At 39.3% G+C, this 21,713-nt stretch overlaps 1 protein-coding gene across 3 annotated transcripts in view; it reads right to left on the bottom strand.

The window, feature by feature from the left end:
- Positions 1 to 21,713, bottom strand: part of LOC150082968 (putative phosphorylase b kinase regulatory subunit beta) — a 735,196-nt gene that overhangs the window by 453,455 nt on the left and 260,028 nt on the right. For all 3 annotated transcript variants that reach the window (XM_090377701.1, XM_090377699.1, XM_090377700.1), the window contains exon 13: positions 4,812 to 4,909. In XM_090377701.1, coding sequence (XP_090233827.1) covers positions 4,812 to 4,909 — 98 coding nt within the window. The remainder of the gene's footprint in view (positions 1 to 4,811; positions 4,910 to 21,713) is intronic.

Below are 21,713 nucleotides of genomic sequence, written 5' to 3'. Positions count from 1 at the left end.
TATGTACACCAATGCTAGACGTATAGTAATAAATCTGATGAATGTGAAGTGCTGATCAAGGCATCAAAGGCAAATATTGCTGAGATATCAGAAACATGGTGTCACACAGATATAAGCAGTGCATAATTGGAATTTGGGGAGAACAATGTGTACATAAAGGACAGACAAGGTAGGAATGGAGGGAGGAGGGGTAATGCTGTTAGTTAAGAAACATAAAATTTAAGCAAGTGCATCCAATTGACAAGGGTGGACAGTGCAATGCTGAGTCTGTTTGGTGTGACATAAACAATGGGAAAGGGAAAATGAGAGTGTGAGTGTGTTATAGGCCTAATTACTCTGATGAGCACAATGAACAGTTGTACAGAGAAATAGAGTGGGCCAGTAAATCAGAATGTCTTGTAATGGGGGATTTAAACTTTCCAGATATTGACAGGAATTTGTGGATTGGTCACTCGCATGCTAGCAAGACTTTTGTGGATTTATTGAAGGATTATTTTCTACAGCAATATGTTCGAGGGGCAACCAGAGGGAGTAATACTCATGTTCTGATTATCGGCAGTGATTATTCGTGCATTAAAAATTTGCAAATAAAGGAACCACGAGGAGACAGTGATCACAGTGTAGTGACGTGGGATTTACTTAAAGATGTAACTACCATCAAAGGTAAAGGGAAGGGTTTTTTTTTTTTTTTTTTTTTTAGTAAAGGTGACTACAGTGGCCTCAGACAGTTTTTAAATTCTACACAGTGGGATCAACTGATGATGTTACCAACAGTGAATTCTAAATGGTCAGCCTTCAGGGACTTAATCTTGGAGGTTACTAGGCTTTTCATACCAACTAAGAAATACAGTTCAAGGTTCTGGCACAAATGCATGTCAGAGGAATTAATGAGGCTTGTGGCAGAGAAGAAAAATGCATTGGATGAATATAAATTATAAGGTGACACAGAAGCCTACGGCAGATATAAGCTAATCTGTAATCAAGTCACAAAGGAGGTTAGGCTAGCACAGGCAGATTAGGAGAAATCTTTGGCAAAGGATGCAAAGAAGAACAGCAAAGAGTTCTTTACTCATGTAAACTCTAGAAGGAAGGGGATGAATATGATTGGTCCACTTAACATAGATTGTTCAACTGTTGATGATCCTGCTCAAGTAGCTGATAAACTGAATGAGTATTTTGCATCTACATTGACACACAAGGAGGGGAATGCCAGACGTTTATCAAACTAACAGATTTTGTAATAAAAAGGAATAAAGTGGTTTAGAAATTGTTGAAGTCAAATGTAAAAAAGGCACCTGGATCAGATGGGATCTATCCAGATATACTGAAGGAGGCAGCAAGGGAAGTAAGCAAACCCTTAGCCATAATAATGGGAGCATCCTTAGAGTCAGGGAGGTCCCCATGAACTGGAAATGTGCAAATGTATCTCCAATTCACAAAGGGGGTGCAAAGGGTGACACAAATAATTACAGTCCTGTTAGTTTACTTCAGTTCTGGAGAAAATAATGCAGTCAATAGTTTAAAGAAGCCCTGCAGAATCATCTAGAGAAGACTGCAGTTATAGTTCAGACACAGCATGGGTTTGTTAAGGGGAAATTTTGTCTGACAAATTTGATTGGATACTATAATGTGGTCACAAAGGAACTGGATGCAAAAAATAATTTTGATATCATATACTTGGATTTCAGGAAAGCTTTTGATACTGTTGCACATGGAAGACTGCTGTACAAATTGGAGCAGTATGGCAGAAAGGGCAAGGTACTGCAATGGATAAAGGGATGGTTGAGTGGGAGATGGCAGAGTGTGGTAATAAATGGACTACGTGGACTAATGTTACCAGTAGAGTACCCCAGGGTTTGGTGCTGGGCCCATTGTTGTTTTGTGTATTTATCAATGATATCAGATGATACAAAGGTTGGCAGGGTTATTAATGATAGTAAAGACAGCATGCTACTGCAACAGGATCTAGAAAAGTTAGGCAGATGGGCTGAGAAGTGGCAAATGAAGTTTAACATTGACAAATGCAAAGTACTACGTATTGGTAGCCGTAACCCAACAGAAACGAACCAACTAGTCAATACTACACTCAGGGAGGTGGAGAATGAAAAAGACCCACATGTAATTGTGCAGCCAGATATGAAGTTCTCTGACCAGGGCAGACAGGCTGCCAGAGCAGGTCATAGAGTTTTGTTAATGATATATAGGAATTTTGCTAGCAGAGCAAGGAGGTGATTATCCCTTTGTATATGGTCAGGTCACATCTTGAGTACTGCATACAGGCCTAGAGGCCTCATTTTAATAAGGATGTAGAGTTACTAGAACGAGTACAGAGAAAGGCAACAAGATTGGTGAGGGGAACAAAGGGGTGCGCTTACGGAGAAAGTCTTAAGTTCTGCAAGTTGCAGCATCTGGAGACTAGGCACCTGCGAGGTTATCTGATTGAGGTGTATAAAGCCTTGAATGGTTTGAGCAGGTTCAGTGCTGACGGGATACTTCTGCTTGCTCAGATTAAGAACCTGAGGGGGCATAGATTCAAATTGAGGAAAGACAGTTGTAGAATTGATGTGCAGAAATTTGCCTTTAGCCAGCAAGTAGTTGATTGCTGGAACAGACTTCCATTTGTTTGTGTGGAAGTTGATAGCTTAAATAAATTTAAGGCTGAACTAGACAAACATTTGGAGTGACCGGATGGGAAAAGTTTTTTTCTTTTTTTTGGCTGATGCTGTATAAGCTTGCTTTCTTGCATTATATGCCTCAACTAATGCTAATGCTTAGTTATAATGGACAGCTAAATGATTTTGTTAAAACTGAGAAGAAAGTGGAAGACTACAGATAAAAGTAAACAAGGCACCTGGGGCTGATGAGATCTATCCAATTATATTAAAAGAAGCAACAAAAGAGGTAAGGAAACCTTTGGCCATAATTATAACCAAACATAGACAGTATTCAAGAGAGGCTCCTATAGATTGGTTGTGTGCAAATGTCACTCCTATAAACAAAGGGGAGAAACAAATGGTGACATGAGCAATTACAGTGCTGTAAGCATAACTTTTATTTTGGAGAAAATAATGGAATCAGTAATTAAAGAAATATTGTGGCATCATCTTAACAGAAATGGAATTATACAGAAATTATAACATGGATTTGTGGAAGGGAGGTCCTGTCTGATCAATGTGATTAGCTATTATGATGCAGTAACAAAGGAACTGGATGTAAATAATAATTCTGTGATCATATATTTAGATTTCAGCAAAACTTTTACACTGTTCCACATGAAACACTACAGTACAAAACGGAGAATTGTGGAGCTGCTATTGCTAAAGGGATGGTTGATTGGCAGAAGACATAAAATGGTTATAAATGGACACTGCTGTTTTGGATAATGTTATTACTGGAGTCCCTCAGGGTTCAGTAATTGTCTTTACAGTATTTATTAATATTAACGAAGGCATATCAAGCTTACTGTCTGTGTTTGCAGATGACACAAAGGGTTGGTAGGGAGGTCAAAGTATATGATTCTGCAACAATATCTAGAAAAATTAGCCAAATGGTATGAGAATTGGCAATTGAGGTTTAACATTGGTAAATGTAATATCCTCCATAAAAGCAGCAATAATCCAAGAATAATATAACAATTAGGTGGCACAACACTCCAAGTGGTGGATAATGAAAAAACACCTAGGAGCAATTATACAGCCCAATATGAAGTTCTCTGAGCAATGAAAACATGCTAAAAAAACAATACATGGGGTTCAGTCAGTGACATACAGGTTGTTGTTGTTGCTGCTGTTATTTGGTTTTTAGGAGCATTAGCAACTAAGGCCATATTGCTCCAGGGATATGTGGTGGTCATTCCCTGACCTTTCTGTTTCCTCCATTTTTGGTGGTCACGGGCTCGAACCCTGGTCTAATCAAGAAGCATGTGCTATGCACTGCTGCTCCTGCCCACATGGCTATGGAGGTGCCGTGACATACAGGAACTTTACCAGCAGGCGGGGGGGGGGGGAGGGAGAGAGAGAGAGAGAGAGAGAGAGAGAGAGAGAGAGAGAGAGAGAGAGAGAGAGAGAGAGAAGTGTTATCCAATTGTAAGACCTCCAATACAGGTTAGTACTGCGTATATGTCTGGAAGCCTCATTTTAAGAAAGATGTGGATCTCTTGGATCAGATGCATAGAAGAAGAACCAGATTAGTCAAGAAAAGGGGTACTCTTAGCTTAGCATAAAAGACTTTGGCTTTGCAAATTGCAGCACTTTGAAACTAAGCAGAACAAAAGAGTAACGAGGAGCTCCAAATGAAGTGTTTAAGGCATTAAATGGATATTGAATAAACTTAATGATGATGTTATTATAACTCTTTTTCAGAACACACACACACACACACACACACACACACACACACACACACACACACACACACACACACACACACACACACACACACACACACACACACACACACACAGGGATATAAACTTAAGTTGAAAAAGAACCGTTGCAGTATAGATGTGTAAATTTGTATTCAACCAGAGAGTAACTGATTGTTGGAACAAACTATTGTATGTTGTAGAAGTGCGTAGTTTGAATAAATTTAAGGAAGAATCAGGCAAATTATTAGAGGGGAGGTACAGATGAGGAGCAGTGTTTTTTTTTTTTTTTTTTGGCTGAGGTTATAAAAGGCTGTTTCCTTGCATCACTTGCCACTACAAGTAATGATAATAATAAAACTAGAATTATTTATTTTTGTGATACTGAAACACAATTTAATTAAATAAAAAACACAAATATAAAATATTTAGAAGTTTTTCCTCTTACCTGAAAAGCAGAATATCTCCCAGTTTTGCGTGGTCGGTTATAAGAAGGCAAGTAACGTCTTGTAGGATCAAGCTCATTTATGTGCAATAAACCATTGACTTTCAAAAAAATATATGAAATATATAAAATAACACATCACTTAAAAAAACTTCAGTATTTAAATAGAAACTAAAAATACTAAAAAATTCATATTTTAACTCATTTTTATACATAGTTTTTCATTTTCAGAAGCTTAAATCATCCAAAATTTCTTGAAAAAATTTACCCTAAGTTACCCATACCAGAGGCAGACTGGCCATAAGACTTACCAGGGAAACCTCAGTGGGCCAGAAGCCAATGAAGGCCTGTGTGATTTTCAATATTACACTCTGACCTCCAATACATTCTATTTGTTTTCCCCGGTAAGAATTTTTGACCCAGTCTGCCACTGATCCGTACAGCCAGAGAAAGGCACTTGCAAAAGGATTAAATAAGAAAGGTTAAAACTAAAAGAAGAAAGTATTCAAACTGATTGCCATATAGCTATAAAAACAAATCACAGTAATATGCCAATTAACAAAGGGCATACATTCCTCAGAGGTGGTGTGTGTAAGTTTAATGTTTGTAAATCAGAAGCAATTTTTTCATACATATAATAGACGGATATATGCCAAAAAATATTTTTGTATTTTTTTTCTGTATCATTCATATATTCTTTATTCAATGCATATGTTGTGTTTTATTTACCTCCTGCTAATTAACAGTTGGAAAGGAGAGGTAGGTAAAACAATTTTTTTTAAGGTCAACAGTCAATGCTAAAGTCATTCTGAGACTTCAGAATGACTTTAGCATGACTTCAGAAAATGAGAAAGAAAATGACTCTGACAGATATATCACTTGTTAAATTACAACAAAGGAATCAAGATGAGCTTTCATTTTATGCCATCTAAAGGTGAGAGAATTTGTTCAATGTGCCATTCTGTTCAGAATGTTGAAAAAATTAACATTCAGACATCCCCAGTATTCCAAAAATTCATACATATCAGGCCAAGTTTTTATGACTCCAGCAAATTGAGAAGAAGTTTTTACTTTTTTATTGACTTAAATTGGCATATTAATTTATTTTTTAGAGTTGCTTTATATACTTTAGTTTAAATTGAATTCAAACTTAATTAATTAAATTGAATTTAAAATTATTACTTAGTATCGGTAAGGGTATCAAATCCATGCGTGGACAGGTCTATAAGTAGCTTATAGACCTAGTCAAGCTCCGTGGTTTATTTTGAAAATTTAGATACCATGATTTGGAAAGTAAATAATACCTCGTGTCCGTAGATTAACCATTGATAACTTGCCGCCATTGTTATACGATGTATAACAATGGCAGCAGTTGGCGGCGGCAGACATAAGGCGGCTTATGCTAGCAACGTGTGCTAGCATAAGGTTTAACGGAAAACTAGATAGCATAAGGTTTAAGGGAAAACTAGATAGCGAGTATAGTAAAATTTATTAATGTCATTAAATTCCATTGTCAATTGAATTGTACTTTTTTAACTAAATAAATATAGCGACCTAGTTATTACAAACGTAACATCATAAATTAATACATATAAGTTGACAGGGGATAAGAAAGTCATATAACATAACTTGGAGATAACATTCAATACCGAAATACATATATATAGTGTTATAACTGCATTGGAATATAGGTTTGGGGTTATATTTTGTATTGGTATTTTATTGAACTTGAATAGAAATCATGACTCAGACCAAAACTGCAAAGCAAAAGGCTCAAACTAGTGGAAGTGCTGTGGCTCAGGGGAGAACTGAGGGGGGTGAGCAGTTGTCCTCTGAATCACAGTTTATTGAAATGCATTGTTTGTTTGATGTTTGTGGAGCAATTAGGAACGGGACATGATATTGCCAAGGGAAAGTCTTTGTGTGTGTACGATGTAAGGAGTGCGAGGAAATTAGGAGCCAACTCGGCATTCTTATGGGTTTATATGAGAGCTTGAAGGACAGGATGGATGCCCTCAAAGGATTTAAACTGAGGGACCATTCAAGCTCTCAGCTGCCCACATCAATGCCAGAGCTTGCACTTGAACATCACGCAACACAGAGGCAAACGCCAAGGCAGAATGCGCCGGTCCCAAAGGAACTAGTTGTTGCAGGTGACTCTATTGTCAGGGAAACGGGGAACATATTGTGCAAAAAGTATAGATGGAACAGGACCAGGGTATGTCTACCAGTGGCAAAGGTTGATGACGTTGTAGGGCAGATATCATCCTTTAAGAGCAAAAAGATTGATATTGTTGTACACATTGGCACTAATGATATTAACAGTAGGAGACCGGCAGAATTACTTAACAAGTACAAGACAATGCTTAAAAAAAGCCGTGAGTTAGGGTTGAATTTGAAAGTGTCTGCAATTCTGCCCATACACGATAGGACAGAGTACATGATGAGAGCCTTGTTGATCAATTCGGCCCTGGAGAGATTGTGCAAGGCTCAAGGGGAAGAATTTTTCTCAGCCTGGTCTATGCTTGTTAACAGGAGAGACTGCTTCTACAGGGATGGGATACACTTAAATAGAAAGGGTGCAAGAATATTTGCTGATGCTATCAAGGCAGAGTTAGGTGGGTTGGAAAACTGCTTAGGGGGATACACGGACTAATAGATTAACAGTAGCCGCCGGCAGAGATAAAAGTGATTCTTGCACTACTTCTATTGAAATGCAATTGAGCAGCAGCCTGGAAAGCAAGGCAATGGGAATTTCCAGGACTGCTGGGAGTCATAGTGGAACAAGTAAATACATGGGCTGTGTTAGGATAAATAAGAGTAGAAACAGGTGTATGTATACTTGCATGTACACCAATGCTAGGAGTATAGTTAAAAAATTCGATGAGCTTGAAGTGCTAATCAAGACATCAAAGGCAGATATTGTTGGGATATCAGAGACATGGTGTCACACAGACATAAGCAGTGCAGAACTGGAATTTGGGAAGTACAATGTGCACAGAAAGGACAGACAGGACAGGAAAGGAGGACGGATTATGCTGTTAGTTAAGAAACACATAAAATCTAAGGAAGTGCATCCAATTGGACAATGCAACGTTGAGTCTGTTTGGTGTGACATAAACACTGGGAAAGGAAAAATGAGAGTAGGTGTGTGTTATAGGCCTAATGAATCTGATGAGTATAATGAGTAATTGTGCAGAGAAATAGAGTGGGCCAGTAAAGAAGAGTGTCTTATAATGGGGGATTTTAATTTCCCAGATATTGACTGGAATTTGTGGGTTGGTCACTCACACACTAGCAAGACTTTTGCTGATTTATTGGATGATGGTTTTCTACAGCAGCATGTTCAGGAGGCAACTAGAGGGAGTAATACTCTTGATCTGATTATCAGTAATGATTCTTCATGCATCAAGAATCTGCAGATAAAGGAACCACTAGGTGGTAGTGATCACAGTGTGCTGAAGTGGGATTTACTCAAAGAGGTAACAACCATCAAGGGTAAAGGGAAGGGTTTTTGCTTTTGTAAAGGTGACTACGGTGGTCTGAGACAGTACTTAAATTCTATACGGCAGAACCAACTGATAATGTTACCAACAGCAAATTCAAAATGGGAAGTATTCTAAGAATTAATCTTGGAAGTTACTAGACTTTACATACCAACAAAGAAATATTGCATTAGCATTAGCATTAGTAGAGGCATATGATGCAAGAAAGCAAGCTTATTCAGCATCAGCCAAAAAAAAAAAAAAAAAAAAACACTCCCATTTCACCCCTCCGTTCGTTCGAAATACCTGTCCAGTTGAGCTTTAAATTTGTTTAGGCTATCAACTTCAACAACAAGTGATGGAAGTCGGTTCCACCAACCAACCACCCGCTGGCCAAAGGCAAATTTCCGCACATCTATCCGACATCCGTCCTTCCTCAATTTGAATCTATGCCCTCTGAGGTGATTATTCTGAGAAAGATGAAGAATCCCATTGGCATTGAGCATGCTCAAACCATTCAAATCCTTATACACCTCTATCAGATCACCTCGCCGGTGCCTAGTCTCCAGACTCTGTAATTTGCAAAACTTAAGCCTTTCTTCGTAAGAGCAACCCTTTGTTCCATTTACTAATCTTGTTGCCCTTCTCTGTACCCGTTCCAGCAGCTCTACATCCTTCTTGAAATGAGGCCTCCAGACCTGTATACAGTACTCAAGAGGTGGCCTAACCATTGCCTTATACAAGGGAATAATCACCTCCTTATCCCTGCTAGAAAAATTCCTGTATATCATTGACAAGACACCATGAGCTACTCTTGCAGCTCGTTTGCACTGCTCAGAGAACTTCATATCTGCCTGCACAATTACCCCCAGGTCCTTTTCATTCTCCACCACTGTCAGTGTAGTACCGCAGAGTTGATACATTGCTCTGGGGTTACTGTTTCCCATATGTAGTACTTTACATTTGTCAATGTTAAACTTCATTTGCCACCTCTCAGCCCATCTGTTCAACCTTTCCAGATCCTGTTGCAGCAGCATAGCGTCAGTAGTGTCCTTAACGACCCTGCCAACCTTTGTATCATCTGCAAACTTAGACATTAAACTTGATATCCCATCATCAATATCATTCATAAACACCGAAAACAACAATGGACCCAACACTGAACCTTGAGGAACTCCACTAATAACATTAGTCCATGTTGAGCAGTGTCCATTGATTACCACTCTCTGTCTTCTGCCACTCAACCATCCCCTTATCCATAGCAGCAATTTGCCTCCAATGCCACACTGCTCCAATTTGTGCAGCAGTCTTCCATGTGCAACAGTATCAAAGGCCTTTCTAAGATCCAAATATATAATATCAAAGTTATTCCCTGCATCCAGTTCTTTTGTGACTACATCATAGTATCCAATCAAATTGGTCAGGCAAGACCTGCCCTTAACAAAACCATGCTGCGTCTGAGCTATAACTGAATTCTTGTCTAGATGATCCTGCAGTGCTTCTTTAACCAGTGCCTCCATTAATTTACCTGGAACAGAAGTTAAACTAACAGGTCTATAATTACTTGTGTCAGCCTTTGACCTTCCTTTGTGAATTGGGGTTACATTTGCACATCTCCAGTCTATGGGTACCTCCCCTGAGTCCAAAGAAGCTCTCATAATTATGGCTAGGGGTTTGCATACTTCCTTTGCTGCCTCCTTTAATATAACCGGATAGATCCCATCCACCCCAGGTGCCTTTTTTATGTTTATCCTCAACAATCTCTCCTCCACTTTCCTCTCAGTTATTACAAAATCATCCAGCTCACTGCCAATGTTTACTTTACCTACATCATTCTCCTTCTTGAATAACTCCTCATGCGTGAATGTAGATGCAAAATACTCGTTTAGATTGTTAGCCACCTGAGCAGGATCCTCAACTGTTGAACCATCAATATCCAGTGGACCAATCTGATTCATCCCTTTCCTTCTCGAGTTCAAGTATGTAAAGAACTCTTTTCTGTTTTTCTTTGCATCCTTTGCCAAGGATTTTTCGTAGTCTGCCTTTGCCTGCCTAATCTCCTTTGTGACTTGGTTACAGACCAACTTATATCTATCATAGGCTTCCATGTCACCCATTAATTTGTATGTATCCCATGCATTTTTCTTCTCTGCCACATGTCTCATTAGTTCATCTGACAACCATTTAGGCCTAAACCTTGAACAATATTTCTTAGTTGGTATGTAAAGCCTGGTAGCCTCCAAGATTAGTTCCTTGAATGCTTCCCATTTTGAGTTTGCTGTTGATAACATCATCAGTTGGTCCCACTGTATAGAATTTAAATACTGTCTCAGACCATCATAGTCGCCTTTACGAAAACAAAAACCCTTCCCTTTACCTCTGATGGTAGTTACCTCCTTGAGTAAATCCCACTTCAACACACTGTGATCACTGCCACCTAGTGGTTCATTTATCTGCAGGTTCTTAATGCATGAAGAATCACTACTGATAATCAGATCAAGAGTATTGCTCCCTCTTGTTGCCTCACGAACATGCTGATGTAGAAAACAATCATCCAATAAATCCACAAAAGCCTTGCTAGTATGCGAGTGACCAACCCACAAATTCCAGTCAATATCTGGGAAATTAAAATCCCCCATTATTGTTCATGATTTAGGCCTAAATGGATGTCAGATGAACTAATTAGACATGTGACAGAGAAGAATAATGCATGTGATACATATAAATTAACATGTGACACAGAAGCCTATGATAGATATAAGCTGGTCTGTAACCAAGTCACAAAGGAGATTAGGCAGGCGAAGGCAGCGAGAAATCTTAGGCAAAGGATGCAAAGAAAAACAGCAAAGAGTTCTTTACTTACTGTAAATTCTAGAAGGAAGGGAAAGAATCAGATTGGTCCACTTGATATCGATGGCTCAACTGTTCATGATCCTGCTCAGGTAGATAAAAAACTAAATGAATATTTTTCATCGACATTCGCACATGAGGAGTTATTCAGGGAGGGGAATGCCTGAGGTGTATTCAACTCTGGAAGTAAGCCAGATAATCTTGTAATAACTGAGAGTAAAGTGAAGGAGAAATTATTGAAGATAAACACAAGAAAGACACCTGGGGTGGATTGAATCTATCCAGGTATATTAAAGAAGATGGCAAAGGAAGTAAGCAAACCCTTAGCCATAATTATGAGAGATTCCCTGGACTCAGGGGAGATACCCATGGACGGGAGATGTGCAAATGTGACCCCAATCCACAAAGGAGGATTGAGGGGGGGGGGGGGACACAGGTAATTACAGACCTGTTAGTTTAACTTCTGTTCCAGGGAAATTAATGGAAGTACTGGTTAAAGAAGCATTGCAGGATAATCCAGACTTCAGTTATAGCTTGGACACAGGATGGGTTTGTTAAGGGGAAGTCTTCTCTGACTAATTTGATTGGATACTGTGATGTAGTCACAAAGGAAATGAATGCAAAGAATAACTTTGATATCATATATTAGGATCTTAGAAATGCCTTTGATTCTGTTGCACATGGAAGACTGCTGCACACATTGGAGCAGTGTGGCATTGGAGGCAAATTGCTGCTATGGATAAAGGGATGGTTGCGTGGGAGAAGATAGAGAGTGCTAATCAATGGGCACTGCTCTTCATGGACTAATGTTATTAGTGGAGTCCCTCAGGGTTCAGTGTTGGGTCCACTGTTGTTTTCTGTATTTATAAATGACACTGATGATGGTGTATCAGGCTTAATGTCCAAGTTTGCAGACAATACGAAGGGTTGTTAATGACACTAATGACAGTACACTGCTGCAACAAGATCTAGAAAAGTTGAGCAGATGGGCTGAGAGGTGGCAAATGAAGTTTAACATTGACAAATGTAAAGTACTACGTATGGGAAGCAGTAATCCCAGAGTAACATATCAACTGTGTGGTACCACACTGACAGTGGTAGAGAATGAAAAGGACCTGGGGTAATTGTGCAGGCAGATATGAAGTTTTCTGAGCAGTGCAGACGGTCTGCAAGAGAAGCTTATGGTGTCTTTTCAATGATATACAGTAATTTTTCTAGCAGGGATAAGGAGGTGATTATCCCCTTGTATAAGGCAATGGTCAGGCCACACCTTGAGTACTGTGTACAAGTCTGGAGGCCTCATTTTAAGAAGGATATAGAGCTGTTGGAATGAGTACAGAGAAGGGCAACAAGATTAGTGAATGGAACAAAGGGGTGCTCTTTGAGTGGGAGAACACCCTCTGTGTTCTACCACTCAAACATCCCTTTATCCATAGTAGCATTTTGCCCTTAATGCCATACTGCTCCAATTTGTTGAATAGTCTTCCATGAGCAACAATATCAAAAGCTTTCCGACGATCCATGTATATGATATCAAAATTATTTTTTGCATCCAGTTCTGTTGTGACCACATCACAGTATTTAATAAAATTGGCCAGACAAGACTTCCCCTTAACAAACCCATGCTGTGTCCGAACTATAACCTCCATTAATTTCCCCAGAACAGAAGTTAAACTAACAGGTCTGTAATTACTTGTTTGATCCTGCTTTGTGAATTTGGGTCACAGTTGCGCATATCCAGTCCATGGAAGCTTTCATAATTATGGATAAGGTTTGCTTAGTTGCTTTGCCGCCTCCTTTAATATTACTGGATAGATCCCATCCATCTCAGGTGCTTTTCTTATGTTTAACTTCGACAATTTCTCCTCCACTTTGCTTTCAGTTATTCCAAAATCATTAAGTATCCTGCTACAATTTGATAAGCTTCTGCCATTTTCAAACCTTAATAATTCCTCACGTGTGAATGTAGATGCAAAATACTCATTCAGTTTGTTTGCTATATGAGCAGGATCATCAACAGCTTATATAAGTAAAGAAATTCTTGCTGTTTTTCTTAGCATCTTTTGCAAAGTATTTCTCGTAATCTGCCTTCGCCTGCCTAACCTCCTTTGTCACCTGATTACAGACTAGCTTATATCTGCCATAGTCTTCTGAGTCGATTGATAATTTATATGCATCCCATGCATTTTTCTTCTCTATTACGAGTCTCATTAGTTCATTAGATAACCATTTAGGCCTAAACCTTGAACAATATTTCTTAATAGGTATGAAACTTTTAGTAGCTTCCACGATTAATTCCTTGAACGCTTCCCACTTAGAATTTACTGTTGGTAACATCGTCAGTTGATCCCACTGTACAGAATTTAAAAACTGTCGGAAGCACTGTACTCACCTTCACGGAAATAAAAACCCTTTCCTTTACGCCTGATGGTAATTAAATCTTTAAATAAATCCCACATCAGTACACTGTGATCACTGCCACCTAGTGGTTCCTTTATCTGGAAATTCTTAATACACGAATGATCACTGCTGATAACCAGATCAAGAGTATTACTTTCTCTGGTTGCCTCTCAAACATGCTGCTGCAGAAAACAATCATCCAATAAATCCACAAAAGTCTGACTAGTGTGTGAGTGACCAACCCAAAGTTCCAGTCAATATCTGGGAAGTTAAAATTCCCCATTATAAGACATTCCGATTTACTAGCCCACTCTATTTCTCTGTACAATTGTTCACTGTACTCATTTGAGTCATTAGACCTATAACACACTCCTACTCTTATTTTTGCTTTCGCAGTGCTTATGTCACAGCAAACTGACTCAACAGTGCACTGTTCATCTATATCAACTGGATGCACTTCTTTTGATTTTATGTTTTTCTTAATTAACAGCATAACAACACCTCCCTTTCTATCCTGTCTATCCTTTCTGTACACATTGTACTCCCCAAATTCCAGTTCAGCATTCCTTATATCTGAGTGACACCACATCTCTGCTATCCCAACAATGTCCGCCTTTGATGTCTTGACCAACACTTCAAATTCATCAAATTTATTTACTATACTTCTAGCATTGGTATACATGCAAGCATACATGCTCCTACTCCTATTCTTAGTTACCCTAACACATCCCATATACCCACCTATTTCAGGATGACTGCCATCCGTCCCTGAAACCCCCAACACCCCACGCTCCAGGTCGCTACTTATTCTAATAGAAGTTGTGCAAGAATCACCTTCACCTCTGCCTACGGCTACTGTTAAACTATTAGTCCTTGTATCCCCCCAAGCTATCAGATTTCCGACCCACCTAACACTGCCTCGATAGCATCAGCAAATATTTTTGCACCCTTTCTATTTAAGTGTATCCCATCCCTATAGAAGCAGTCTCTCCTGTTAACAAGTACAGTCCAGGCTGAAAAAAATTCTACCCCTTGAGCCTTGCACATTCTTTCCAGGGCCGAATTGATCGACAAGGCTCTCATCATATACTCCCTTCTATCGTGTCTGGGCAGAACTGCAGACACTTTCAAATTCAACCCTAATTCTCGGCTTTTGTTCAACAGTGACCTGTACTTGTTAAGTAATTCTGCCGGTCTCCTATTCCTAATATCATTAGTGCCAACGGGTATAACTATATCACCTTTATAGATGGAATCTATCCAGTTATATAATAAAGGAGGCAGCAAAGGATGTAAGCAAACCCTTAGATCTAGAGATCTAAAGAAGACTAGAGAAGACTTCAGTTATAGCTCAGACACAACATGGATGTGTTAAGGGGAAGTCTTGTCTGACTAATTTGACTGGATACTATGATGTGGTCACAAAGGAACTGGATGCAAAGAATAACTTTGATATCATATATTTGAATCTTAGAAAAGCCTTTGATAGTGTTGCACATGGAAGACTGCTGCACAAATTGGAGCAGTGTGGCATTGGGGGCAAACTGCTACTATGGATAAAGGGATGGTTGAGTGGGAGAAGACAGAGAGTGGTAATCAATGGACACTGCTCTTCATAGACTAATGTTATTAGTGGAGTCCCTCAGGGTTCAACGTTGGGTCCATTGTTGTTTTCTGTATTTATAAATGATACTGATAATGGTATATCATTCTTAATGTCCAAGTTTGCAGACGATGCAAAGGTGGCAGGGTTGTTAATGACACTAATGACAACAGGATCTAGAAAAGTTGAGCAGATGGGCAAATGAAGTTTAACATTGACAAATGTAAAGTACTACATATGCGAAGCAGTAATCCCAGAGTAACGTACCAACTCTGTAGTACCACACTGACGGGTAGAATATGAAAAGGACCTGGGGGTAATTGTGCAGGCAGATATGAAGTTTTCTGAGCAGCGCAAATGGTCTACAAGAGTAGCTCATGGTGTCTTGTCAATGATATACAGGAATTTTTCTAGCAGGGATAAGGAGGTGATTATCCCCTTGTATAAGACAATGGTCAGACCACACCTTGAGTACTGTATACAGGTCTGGAGTCCTCATTTTAAGACGGATGTAGAGCTGTTGGAACAAGTACAGAGAAGGGCAACAAGATTAATGAATGGAACAAAGGGTTGCTCTTACGAAGAAAGGCTTAAGTTTTGCAAATTATAATGTCTGGAAACTAGGCACCTGCGAGGTGATCTGATTGAGGCATATAAAGCCTTGAATGGTTAGAGCATACTCAATGCTGATAGATGTGCGGAAGTTTGCCTTTAGCCAGCAAGTGGTTGATTGCTGGAACAAGCTTCCATCTGCCATTGCAGAAGTTGATAGCTTAAATAGATTCAAGGCAGAACTTGACAAACATTTAGAGGGAGTGAATGGGTGAAATAAGTCGTTTTTTTTTTTGGCTGATGCTATATAAGCTTGCTTTCTTGCATCATGTGCCTTTGCTAATGCTAATGACAGGCTTTCAGTAGCCTCGTCGGCATATAGTACTGCAATTATTGTGCAAAAAAAAAAAAAGAAACGAGCAAAACTGACAGTATGCATGAAGTTTGAATGCTTGAAGTATGAAAAATGGCAAATATTTTCTGACGAGATCTTGCTTATATCGCAATGTGATTCTTTGGATCCCTGAGCATTGCATTATAACGGGTTTCCCTGTATTACAACACTCGACTACCAATCTAACTATTGTAAATTACTCATTTCTGAAACCTTGCGTATTAAAATACATAAAAGCTCATAAACATTCATCGTACATTTGTTATGCCCAATGAATGAATTATTCTAATCTGCATGTGAAATCAGTTCCCAGAATCCACCAACCCATTTCTGCTATAATGCAGTACATGTGTTCCTAAATATTTCCGCGTTAGCGTTATGGTATTTCGCATATTAAAATCAATAAGGCTTATGGGAAAAATAGGGATAGGCAGCGCACTCAAAAAAAATTTTCAGTTTGGTAAGTAAAACAGTTAAAAAAGTGGGAACCCAATACAATTGCTAACACTGGTTTAAATATCTTAAATTTCTAATAAATAAATAAATATTATGGTAAATATAGCACTTTATCTTGACAGGATATCTTGTTTTGGTCGGAGACTATGCACGTGTATGTACATAGCTTAATTAATACTGTGATATATGCATACTGGGGTGTAAAGGTAGTTCACCTCTGAGTGGTGCACCCTGGATTACGCTAAATGAACTAGCACAATCTGGCAGCCAAATAATCCTAGTGATCTCCTGGCTATGTACACATCATTTTTGCTATGACGACTAATGATACTCTCCTCTCAGAGCCAATTGACTAGAAAACTTGGACCTAGTATTCCAATTTGCCAGATAAATATAGAAGGCATTACCTTCTATATTTAGCTCTGCTAATATAGAAGGTATTAGCAGAACTAAATGCCAGTTTTTATGCAAAATATTAAGAGATAATGACATTTGCGTGGTCGCGATTCAAGAAACCCACATGGATAGTGAGGATCAGCTTCAAACTAGGGGGAAAATATCAGGCTACGATTTAAAAGGGACAACATACCATCAAGCCTATGGTGTTGTAACATATGTATGGACTAAAATCGAAAATGCATACTTGCTCTCTGCTTTCATCGCCAATAATATCCATGAAGTAATTATCAAAGTAAGGGAAATAACTGTGAATAACATCTATAAGCCCCCTGCTACTATATGGCCACCACACATCCTCCAGCCGTATCCCGATCCAGCGGTTTATCTTGGCGATTTATGCACAGTGGCAATACACAGAGAATGTATTGCCACTCACCATGCACAGTGGCAATACATAGAGAATGATCATAATGGTGAAGCACTTGTTAACTGAGTAGAAGAATGTGGCACCTACCCAATTTTTGATGCCAAAGAATGAGGATAATTCAAATCAGCTGCCTGGTGGCAGGAGTATAACCCCGATCCTTGCTTTGTCACCATCAATGAAAATAATCACCGACTAAACACGCCTAGAAGAATCCTAGCAGATTTCCCTCAGAGCCAGCACTGCCCAGCCCTTATAAAAATTGGAACAAACATCCCACTAGTAACTTCCTTTCCCTACCCTAGATGGAACTTCAGGAAAGCAAACTGGGATGCTTTCTCAGGAGACTGTGATAGGTGTTTGTGATGGATTCACCTCTGTTGAAAACTACAAGAGATTTGTAGGTACAGTAATAAGCACGGCTAAAAAGCACATCCCCAGAGGGTACTAGAAGGAACATATTCCAGGATGGAACAAAAAAAAAAAAAAAAACTATTATATTAGGCCACTCGAATATTTAAATTCATATTGATCTATGCTGTTTTGTGTCTTATGTCTGTTAATTGCATGTGTTCTATGGTCGATTTGTCTGTTTTGCTGGATGAAAAACCCCAGATTCTAGGGGAAAATCCTTGCTATCTATGCCTGAGACTGACTACTCAGCCACGGAGTGGAAAAAGCCCATTAAGGTTCCTCGTGTCATCGATGGGATTCGAACCCGAGCCTTTTCCACCCGATGTAAGGAGGGCAGTGATGATACCACTGTGCTACCCACACAGACTTCCAGGATGGAACGAGACCAGTGAAAATCTGTACAGGGACTTTCTTGAAAGTGGTGATCAAGAGAAAGTGGACGAGCTGCTACACAGCCTTGATGCCGGCCGCCAAGAAAAATGGATACAGACCATTGAAACCATTGATTTTAAGAAATCCAGCAGGAAAGCATGGTCTCTCCTATGCAAGCTGGGAAACAGCAACCCTATGGCTCGTGATAATATTCTAATTACATCAAATGCCGTTGCAACACTTATTGTATCCACCTCTAGAGCTCCAAATGACCGAGAACACACAATTCAAGTGAAACGGGAACTCAAGACACTTAAACATGTAAGTGCTCCAGAAACCTATTGCTCCACTAAGCTTAACTTATAAACTACTTGAAAGGCTACTCTACAACAAGATCAGCTCCAAAATACTTGAAACAATTCCTATCGAGCAAGCAGGATTCTGTCCAAACCGAAGCTGTATTGATCAAGTTCTCTCCTTGACAACACACACACATATATCGAGGCAGGGTTTCAAAAACAACTGAAAACCTCGTTGTTTTCATTGATCTAACTGCAGCACATGACATTTTTTGGAAATAGTTTAATATACAAAATGCTTCATACAATACCCTGCAAAACAACTGCCAGACTTATTGATAACATGCTCACAAATAGAACTTAAGTCTTTGAGGTTGTCACAGACATTCTCTCAGATATGCCAGACAAGCTGTACTTGCTACCTGGGAGTCTAAAAGGCTGATGGAACTGATATTGGGTGACATTCGAGTCAAGTGGACCCAATTTTGAAGTCCAGATGGTCTGTGACAGCCAAATCCTCTGCTTGCATCTTCATGATGGTGGGACTGTTAGTAATCCTGGGTATAACCTCCATGCAAAAGCAAACTGTGGGTAACCACTCAGGTGTGAACCAACGTAAGTAGGGGTCGAGGTGTGGCACCCACACCACATGGAGTAATGCTGCTCCTCTGTGTTACCAGGCAATACTAGGTGGTAGATGACTCTCATCAAGCAGTGCAATACCACCACATTGCTTATTGGAGGCTTCAAGTGGTGGAACCCATGTTTAGTCTCCCAGCTAAGATCACGTCAACCCTTCCCCATCTCTTCCATCATGCAGTATGACTGATGACATTTGAGGTTATGATGAACATCATGGCGGGATCCAATCTTCCTTACATTTCGAGGGTACAGCTCTAAACCTGTGTTCACAGGACGGCCACTAGTTAGTACACCGGACTGAACCTATTGGTATCCTTAGAAGGCTTCCAGATCAGCTAGTGTATAACCTTGCTACCTCTACACTGCCAGATAGTGACTGGAGAGAGTCTGAGTAGTGTGTGTGTGTGCGGGGGGCATTGTCGAGGCCATGTTATGTCAAGGATCTGGGTATATTCTTACCACGTGTACGCCACATATCCAAAAATTTCATTACTTCATACAGCATGTCCCCCCACATTTTCTTACTATTGAATATACCACGAATTGTCAAACTAATAGAGTAAGCTTATCTGCAAAAAGATCTAAACCTCCCAAACACTTCCTAGATCATTTCACAAATATATGTGGTCTCAATTCTAATCTCAACAATGTCCATTTCCACTTGCAATCTGCCAAACCCCATGTACTTTTTCTGACAGAATCACAGTTATCGGTTGATTCAACTACTGCTCATCTCACTTGCCCAAATTATTCGCTGTATGATTCCTTTTGCTTCAAATGTGGTACTTTCATTTTCATTAAAAAAAAAAAAAACTTTCCATGTGATAATGGGACACACAATGAGCAATAAAAAGAAACTCAGCAATGGCCTACCCCAAGGCTCTGTCCTCGCTTCATTACTTTTCAGCCCTTACATTGCAGACATGCCTGAAACCCACTCCAGAAAATTTTGCTATGCAGATAATTGGGCAATGGCAATGAGTCACAAATCAGTCAACAAAACAGAAGGGATTTTAACAACTGACCTAACTTGGGAAAATTCTTTGCAAATGAGGAAGAATTTTCTAGGCTTCTTGCTTCCATCTCAATAATAAGATGGCAACTAGAGAGCAGAACATACACTTCAAGAATTCTCGTCTTATCCACAACAAATATCCGAAATACTTGGATGTCACACTAGACAGAGCATTATCTTTCAGTGAACATTTGACAAGGACTGCAGCAAAACTGAAAACAAGGAATAGCATTCTGCAAAAGCTATGTGGTACCACATGGGGCTACTCTGCTTCGATCTTACATTCGTCAGCTCTCAGTCTTGTCTATGCAGCTGTAGAGTACTGTGCTCCAGTTTGGTTTAACAGTAGCCACATAAAAAAGGTGGATGTATAGCTAAATAACACCATGTGCATCATAACCAGAACAGTCAGGTCCACCCCTACCTTTTGGCTACCCGTCTTGGGCCATATCCCGCCAATAGATTTCCGTAGAAAATGTGCTCTCATCACAGAATACAGAAAAATAATAGACAATCCTGAATTACGAACAAACTCCAACATTCAAGACTTAGGAATAAAAGGCTCCGTTCCAGACATCCAACCATCTTGATGGCTAAAACATTGCAACAAGCCAATTTCAACCTTCTGGATACCTGGATGCAAGAGTGGCTACAAAACTCCCCTCCTCGATGTCATACCATGCCTTGTATCTCTGAAACACCACCTGGTTTTGACCAGCCTTGCAGGATATGGCTAGCACTAAACAGGCACAAACGCCGCACAGTAGAGGTGCAGACCTTTTCCTTAAGTGCAGTAAAATTCCTTCCCCATGTGACTGTGGAGCCGATAGACAGACCATCCAACACATAACAGAGGACTGTACCTTGTGAGCCTATGAAGGAAACCCTGGAGATTTCCTGATAGTGACCAATGCGGAATTCACTATTTAAATAAGTTAAATGTTCATCTGTGATTCTTGTTCTATTTAATTTAATTTTATATCTATCATTCTAGAGTCATGTAATTTGATTCCATGTGTACTGTACAAGCCATACAATAAATAAATATGCATACTAATTGATATTTCTGTTCACTAAATTTTTTTTTTGTTTATTGGACTATAAAATTTACAACAGTAAAAAAGATAAGCAGTCAATAACTACGAACATGGCACACACAAATTGCACAAGTTAGATATGGAGTAACAAGTTTACATAGCTTAAAAAATTGAAATGAAGAGAAGATTCTATGGAAGGGGATACACATTTCACTATAATAACGTAAAAACCCACAGAATTACAGCTATCAGTATTATCGCAAATGCAATAAGATCGAGTTTACTACACATTTATAATTAAAATGCATTAACAGAAAAGCCCAATAAACCAGGAACTGCAAATTTGTTTTTACTGTTTTATGGTAGTGACCTCCAGAAATGTTCTCCTCTGCTCACGCTATCCACCCTCACGAAATTTCTATTCGAACAGAAAAATGTGAGCTTCTGAAAACGTGAGTTGGCCTATAATATTACCTGTTATTTTGTGAATATAGTGAATGACAACAGTGTGTCTCTTGACCAATACAACTACAGTAAATGGAAAATATAGCGTCACACATTTG

Source organism: Mastigoproctus giganteus, chromosome 7 (genome assembly GCF_048544385.1).
Source record: "Mastigoproctus giganteus isolate SK-2022 chromosome 7, ASM4854438v1, whole genome shotgun sequence".
Lineage (NCBI taxonomy): Eukaryota > Metazoa > Arthropoda > Arachnida > Uropygi > Thelyphonidae > Mastigoproctus > Mastigoproctus giganteus.
This window is presented reverse-complemented; position numbering and strand designations above follow the sequence as displayed.